We start from the raw sequence: 8,029 nt of genomic DNA, 5'->3' as shown, positions 1-8,029 counted from the left end.
AGTGAGGCATATTCTTTTGGAATGCAACCACTATTCTCAACAGGGACATAAATATTTCCTCCCAGCAATTCTCCCAGAATTGCTGGGAGATAATTGTGACGTCTTTGCCAAGCTCTTCGGATTCCTGAACGATACGTCGCTAACGTCACGAATCTGATCTGAATTGAATTTTGTATTCTATTTATTATTATTGTTATTTGGTACGTAGTCTTTTGTTATATCTTCGTATAGATTTTATTTACTGCTACCGGATTGGCCTCTTACAGCCATCATGGTGGCAGGCAAACGTTGTAATGTATCTATAGTCCTTAACTTATGCTATTAAGTTCCTCCTGTTATCGTTATTGTTATTTATGTTTTATTGTTTAATGGGTTATACCACTTTAAACAATACTACCTTAAATATACTACCTTTCCGTCATATTTTCGTGTTTAAAGTTTTAAGTCTGTTCTACAGGAGAAGTGGCAATATAGAAAATAATTTAATATATCACTATAATACTAGGAGCTGTTCTGCAGGTAATGTTAGGCTAATTAAAGTAAACAAATCCATTTTTAGGCATTCCTATAGTTACCTTGCACCTAAATATTTTAATCAAGTCCCTTATTATATAAGACAGAGCATTAGACTTAGGGAATTTTGTTCACTGTTGAAAAGTTGGCTAATAACTAAACAAGATGTAGAATTTTTGAATCTTGTAATTAGTTAATATAGTTTAATTTTTTCCATAGCATACAATATATGTCATAAATTAATGTTAACGCATATTTGAAAAACCTTTTCACAGTTCTAATTAATGAACAGTTATTACAATATTTAAGTAGTCTAGTTTAGAGTTTGAAAGCATAAACATTGCAGAGAGTGTCTTTCTTGAATATTTAAACTTTATGTGCTAGACTGAAAAAAAAAAAAATATTGTATTTTTATCTTTGCCTTATAAAAACTGGCCACACTACTGGTTACGTGGCCAGTCAATTTCCAGGTTTTGTATTTGCAATTTCTGTTGTATGATGCTGATGGAAATAAATCATTTATTCATTCTTTACAGTCTCTCCCAAGTTGTTGATTTAGTTGTTACTTATTTATTCCTTATATGAAATATTTTATTTACCTTCTTGTATGTTTTTCGTTTAATATGTGTATTGTAAATTGACACCACCAACTATGAGTAGGTATCATTTATGCAAGCGGGCGATGATGACCTAAGTGTTTGTACCGTAGTTGTAATTATTTATGCTGAATCGCGGTAGGAAGTAGGCTCTTTTGTTAACTAGACGCGGTGCGTGGACATTGTTTGTTGGTTCAAGACAAGTAAATCAGCTGATCGAGATGTCTACGGTGATACGTTCCCGAGCCGGTTGGCTTGAGAGAGGGGGACCAGTGTTGGAGTGTCGACGACAGGGTGCAGACGTCCAGTTGAGAAGCAGTAGTTCTTCCTCTAATCCTGTAGTTTGGGATATAGAGTAATTCTTTTTATCGGGTGTAATTTAAATCAAGTTATTAAATTTCTTTAGTGCGTATTAGTTTCCTATCAGCCTCCATAGTCTTCAAAGTAGTAAGTCCCGTACCAGCGTTTAGTTAATATCTTTTATTTTTATACTGTTGTGATTAAATTTCTAAAGTTTCTCATATTACAGAGTCTGAGAATTAATTCAATTTTTTGAAGTATTGTGAATTAGTTTTTGATCGTAAAGTTAATATCAAGTTTTGTGTTATTTTGATTTTGAATATTTTGAGAAGAGAACTTTTTATTTTATTTTGTTAATTTAAACCATTTTGGAGAAGTGTACATTTTTAGTTTCATTTTTATTTTGATCAGATTCTTAATTAGATTTGACCGATTGTGAGAAGTTTTTGAAGAAAATCAAATCTAAAGTTTGTAAACTTTGTTAAATACTTGGGTGCCTGATTAAACCATGTAAACTGTATTATAGTACCATATGTGACTAAGAATATGAGCTACATAAGCTGTTCAAATCTAAGTAACCATTTAAATGAGTTATTACAATTTTAATTATTGACATGTTTGCTTTTGATTGAATCTTAGTGATATGTTTGATTTTGGTTGAGTATTATATTGACATGTTTGGTTTTGACTGAGTCATTGAGTAGGTTAGTGACATAGCCTATCTCTTTGGTTGGAAAAAATTAACTTATATTTGAATCGGGTCATGCTAAAAGGGGATCAGTCTTCAAGGAACAGTTTTCGGAAAACTAAAAAAAAACTGTTTTCTGAGTACAAAAATAGTTCAAGAGCAATTATTTTTTTAAATATACAACATTAGACCATACATAATTAAATGAAACTATGTAAAAGACAGAAAAACAATTTTTACATACTAAAAAAAATTATATAAAGTGCTTGACTTATCCCCTTTTAGCATGAAATGGGAATAAATGATCAAAATGTTTGTTTTTACACTCAAATTTATTGAAATATCATTGTTAAATGTGTGTCATACTGTAAAATAGTACATAGGTTAACTCAATGAGTTATTTTTAGTCATCAAAGTCCTCATGTTCTTCTTCTGTAGTGGGCCACATATAAATTTCACTGTACCACTCTTCAAATTCTATGGGGATGTATGGTCGAAGCTTTATTATGTCATTAAGTTTAGCTTTCTTCAATGGTACTTTTCCTTCCAAATAGGCAGTTTTATCAGGGAGCTGTAAAACAGGCCTTCCTTGCCCTGTAAGGTTGAAAGTATGGCTTAATTCCGAGTCAATGAACGGGCGTGCAACAACTTTCCCAGGAAACTCACTTCTGTAAGTGTAGTGCATAAAAGAACTGATTGAGAAGAGTATTTTCTGTTGTTTGGGGGTGTTTCTACCTTTAGTTTCTTCAGATACAACTTTTTTTTATAAAAAACAGGCCACCAACTTTTAAAGTCCAAAATTTGTTGGGTTGTTACTTTGTGGACAACAAACTTTTCATTCTTGCTCGATTTTAGAATAAAGTCTGATATCTGATCCACAGTGTATAGTCTATCATTTTTTCTCAACTCACGTTTTATGATGCTGAAGTCCCTGTCACAGGGCAGAAAGGAATGGCCTCTAATTGGGTAATACTGCTCTACCTTGTCGAACAGTTTGAGTTCCGTTATGGCGGAAAGAAATCTTGATAGTGGGTGATTTTTATTCTGGCCCCAGCAGTTGTCAGAATAAAGGTGAAGCTCATTATACTGCTTGTCAAGGTGATTTAAATAATGTAATAAAAATGAACATACTTCATTCGGTCCTTTATTCGCAGTCCCCTGGTGGTAGAGATATATATCTGCTTTATTAGTTTTTAAGTTATGGATACAAAACAGATTTACTGAAAGCTGCCGTAAATAAAAAGTTTCTTGGACCGGTATCTTTGGAATTTGCACATTTTGCATGAAATCAAAAGACAAACACAAAATGTTGTCATTTTGTTTGTCCTCAGTATCGGTTTTTATTTTACAAAAGAATTTTTTTGTTTTGCGCTTGTGAACATGAAGTTCTGCTTGCGCACACCTTTTGGCTGCATCATTCAGATGTGGGCTTTTTAGTTTTATTCTCAACTCTTCGCAAACACAACAAATATCTACTTGAGGTCTCCCAAATTTTAGATTGTAGTGTTCATTAAAGAAATTAAAGAAGAAAGTAAGTCCGACAGTTTCCAGTGGATATTTTTCCTTAAAAAGGCTGTACATCGTCTTAATATTAAGAGTTGCGTCCAAGTACTTTATTGGCCTTCCCAGGTAGTGGCTTTCTTTAGTTGGAAAACTCTCTATATGTTCCCGTATTTTAAGTTTGGTTTCTTCTGACATAGATTTTTTTACATGTAATCCCCTTTTGTCCACTGGACTTTTACCGAACATTTTTAATGCTCTAATCCTTTCAACCCTTTTCTTTGTCACACTATGTAATGATAAAAAAGCCTTGAAACATACCTGCACTCGGTCTGTACCAACCATTACATGATATGTAAATGCTGCACAGTTAGTTCGAGCATCTTCTGTTCTTGGTCGCCTATGCTTTATATCGTTCACATCTATAAGGGACTGTAGAAACAAGTCTTGCTGGTCTTTAGTGTTCAGGTTTAAAAAATGGTTCAAAACATCTACTTGATCTTCTTCAGTGACAGCCTCCATGCAGTTCTTCCTCTTGCAGCTGAAACAATACAAAAAGGTTATAGCCTAAAACCTGTAAAAAATATAGGAAAACTGGTGAAGTAGGCCTACTTTATCTGTACAGCAACCCCATTAGTTTTATTAGTAAAGAGTATTAGAACATACGTTAAGTTACTTTAGACTATGTAGGAATAGGGCTAGGAATGAACAAAGATAACCTAGTCCATGTAAACTAGATTGTAAACAACATAGGTAGCCTAAGTGAACTTCAACACAATTTTGTAAATGTTTCATATAAAACTACAGGTTTTAAAATAAAATTGACTTGCCTGCATGGTAATCCGGTAGTTTTCTTTGGTACTAAGTTTCCTTTACTATCGAAAAATTCTTCACCTTGTAGTCTAGCAGCTTTTGTTTTATTTCTCTTCCACAAATCTTTGTTTGCCTTCCTTTTTCTTCCTTGATTACATTCGATATTTTCTTCACTTTCATCTTCAATCATTTTTCACCGTGCTTAAGCAAATCAATTAAAAATATTTCCTTTAAAAGCTGTGATTGTATGCGAAATGATCAAAATCAACATTCGTTTTGTAGGTTAGGTTTAGGTAGCGAACTAGCGAGTAGTGATCCGTGTGACAGCTGGCTGGCTTGTTGACTCCACACCCAAATTGTGCTACAAGGGGATCAGTCAGTGACTGAGCTCCTTTTAGCATGAATTGATTACGTCTATGCACTGGTTTCTGTAGTAACCATGCATCAGACTGATCACCTTTTAGCGTGAAAAGATGTAATTTGGTCCTAGGAATACAAATTCATTGTTATCTCAATTTTCACATTTTTTGACTGATCCCCTTTTAGCATGACCCGATTCATTTGTTTGAATTTTTTATCCAATAAAGAAATAAAACCGGTTTAGTTTAAAGAAAAAAAATATTTATTGGCATGTAGGTACTTACTTTATCAATGATGAAATTATCTGTAATCAGTATCATCGTCCACTTTGTTTTAAAAATAATTAGTAAGTCTAACATAAATCCGTCCATGTATTTAATTATTAGTAAGTCAAATATGAACACTTTCATCGTCTTTAAAGCAATAATTAGTAACTCAGGTATGAACACCTTCATCGTCTTCCAAGCAATCACATAGTTCTTCACAGCTTGTCGTTCGTTCTGTCACATCTTGTGAATCTATGATGTTCACATACCACTGTCGCTGAGGAAATGCCTCGCATTCTCTCCATGACTCGCCAAACAGTTCCTTCAGAAGAGAATCAACATCCTTCTTTTTTGGTTGTGAAATACTATGCTGCAACGGGACAACTTGTAAAATGAATTCCCTGGCTTTCTTTGATGAGAAACCCCTTTTCAGAAGAGTAACAGCTGTGACTTCCTCATTAGATCTTAGAAATGTCTGTCCTTTCACAAGAATTCTGTTTGATTGGGTGCATTGGTACTTTTATTACAAATCTCAATGCGTTTGAAGGAACGCTTTTTGAAGGTTAGTTAGGTTTTTGTATCCTTTATAAACCAATCTTGGCCTAACACTCTTACCGTACCAAACATTCTGTAGACATTCAAGTACTCTTTCGACTGGATTGTCTCATGCTTCTTTAATTCTCTCTGCACCCTTCCAAAAACTCTGTCTGCGGGCAAGAAGGTGTGCCCACGGACTGGAAAATACAAAGTAATGTTTTGGATGTGGGTAGTGTGTGATCTTTTTTCCAAATGTTCATTAGAGCATGAACAACAATGTTGTTCTTATTTTGTCCCCCACACCCATCACAGAAAAGTCTAATGTTTTCTTTTCCATCTTCATTAATATTCTTCTGTAAAAAGTCTACTAGAGCTGAAGAGATCTCGAGAGACCCTCTGCCTGCTTGATTCTCTGTCCAACAGTAAAAAAAAGACTTGTTAGTCGCTGGGTCAACACAACACAGATTATAAAAACCTATTTGTCGAGCATAATAGGCTTGCTGAATTGGGGTTTTGGGGAGTGGATGAACCTGTTGAAGGTCAAAACATATAGTCGTTGTCTTATCATCATCTTCTGTACGAAGTAGGTCGTAAAAAGCATTTGCTCTCATTTTGTGAACTCTCTTTTGTAACATTAACTTAGATCGTTTCACTGCATTGTTCTCATTTCTTATTTGAAATGTGAGTCGGGTGCAATAGCTACAGGTGTCAGATGCGGGAGATTCTTCACCTTGTAGTCTAGCAGCTTTTGTTTTATTTCTCTTCCACAAATCTTTGTTTGCCTTCCTTTTTCTTCCTTGATTACATTCGATATTTTCTTCACTTTCATCTTCAATCATTTTTCACCGTGCTTAAGCAAATCAATTAAAAATATTTCCTTTAAAAGCTGTGATTGTATGCGAAATGATCAAAATCAACATTCGTTTTGTAGGTTAGGTTTAGGTAGCGAACTAGCGAGTAGTGATCCGTGTGACAGCTGGCTGGCTTGTTGACTCCACACCCAAATTGTGCTACAAGGGGATCAGTCAGTGACTGAGCTCCTTTTAGCATGAATTGATTACGTCTATGCACTGGTTTCTGTAGTAACCATGCATCAGACTGATCACCTTTTAGCGTGAAAAGATGTAATTTGGTCCTAGGAATACAAATTCATTGTTATCTCAATTTTCACATTTTTTGACTGATCCCCTTTTAGCATGACCCGATTCATTTGTTTGAATTTTTTATCCAATAAAGAAATAAAACCGGTTTAGTTTAAAGAAAAAAAATATTTATTGGCATGTAGGTACTTACTTTATCAATGATGAAATTATCTGTAATCAGTATCATCGTCCACTTTGTTTTAAAAATAATTAGTAAGTCTAACATAAATCCGTCCATGTATTTAATTATTAGTAAGTCAAATATGAACACTTTCATCGTCTTTAAAGCAATAATTAGTAACTCAGGTATGAACACCTTCATCGTCTTCCAAGCAATCACATAGTTCTTCACAGCTTGTCGTTCGTTCTGTCACATCTTGTGAATCTATGATGTTCACATACCACTGTCGCTGAGGAAATGCCTCGCATTCTCTCCATGACTCGCCAAACAGTTCCTTCAGAAGAGAATCAACATCCTTCTTTTTTGGTTGTGAAATACTATGCTGCAACGGGACAACTTGTAAAATGAATTCCCTGGCTTTCTTTGATGAGAAACCCCTTTTCAGAAGAGTAACAGCTGTGACTTCCTCATTAGATCTTAGAAATGTCTGTCCTTTCACAAGAATTCTGTTTGATTGGGTGCATTGGTACTTTTATTACAAATCTCAATGCGTTTGAAGGAACGCTTTTTGAAGGTTAGTTAGGTTTTTGTATCCTTTATAAACCAATCTTGGCCTAACACTCTTACCGTACCAAACATTCTGTAGACATTCAAGTACTCTTTCGACTGGATTGTCTCATGCTTCTTTAATTCTCTCTGCACCCTTCCAAAAACTCTGTCTGCGGGCAAGAAGGTGTGCCCACGGACTGGAAAATACAAAGTAATGTTTTGGATGTGGGTAGTGTGTGATCTTTTTTCCAAATGTTCATTAGAGCATGAACAACAATGTTGTTCTTATTTTGTCCCCCACACCCATCACAGAAAAGTCTAATGTTTTCTTTTCCATCTTCATTAATATTCTTCTGTAAAAAGTCTACTAGAGCTGAAGAGATCTCGAGAGACCCTCTGCCTGCTTGATTCTCTGTCCAACAGTAAAAAAAAGACTTGTTAGTCGCTGGGTCAACACAACACAGATTATAAAAACCTATTTGTCGAGCATAATAGGCTTGCTGAATTGGGGTTTTGGGGAGTGGATGAACCTGTTGAAGGTCAAAACATATAGTCGTTGTCTTATCATCATCTTCTGTACGAAGTAGGTCGTAAAAAGCATTTGCTCTCATTTTGTGAACTCTCTTTTGTAACATTAACTTAGA

The 8,029-nt window shown here is 34.8% G+C and overlaps 1 protein-coding gene across 1 annotated transcript; it reads right to left on the bottom strand.

Moving 5' to 3' along the window:
* Nucleotides 1–2,229: 2,229 nt before the first annotated feature.
* On the bottom strand, nucleotides 2,230–6,737 carry LOC124370567. Its single transcript, XM_046828862.1, has 2 exons — nucleotides 6,304–6,737; nucleotides 2,230–4,491 (listed from the first exon to the last, which is right to left on the bottom strand). The coding sequence occupies exon 2, from the start codon at nucleotides 4,117–4,119 to the stop codon at nucleotides 2,713–2,715; it is 1,407 nt and encodes a 468-aa protein (XP_046684818.1). The 5' UTR covers nucleotides 4,120–4,491; nucleotides 6,304–6,737; the 3' UTR covers nucleotides 2,230–2,712.
* Nucleotides 6,738–8,029: the final 1,292 nt, after the last annotated feature.

This window comes from Homalodisca vitripennis, unplaced genomic scaffold (assembly GCF_021130785.1).
Source record: "Homalodisca vitripennis isolate AUS2020 unplaced genomic scaffold, UT_GWSS_2.1 ScUCBcl_301;HRSCAF=1999, whole genome shotgun sequence".
Classification (NCBI taxonomy): domain Eukaryota; kingdom Metazoa; phylum Arthropoda; class Insecta; order Hemiptera; family Cicadellidae; genus Homalodisca; species Homalodisca vitripennis.
Note: the sequence above shows the minus strand (reverse complement) of the source record. Positions and strands in the feature narration are given on the sequence as shown.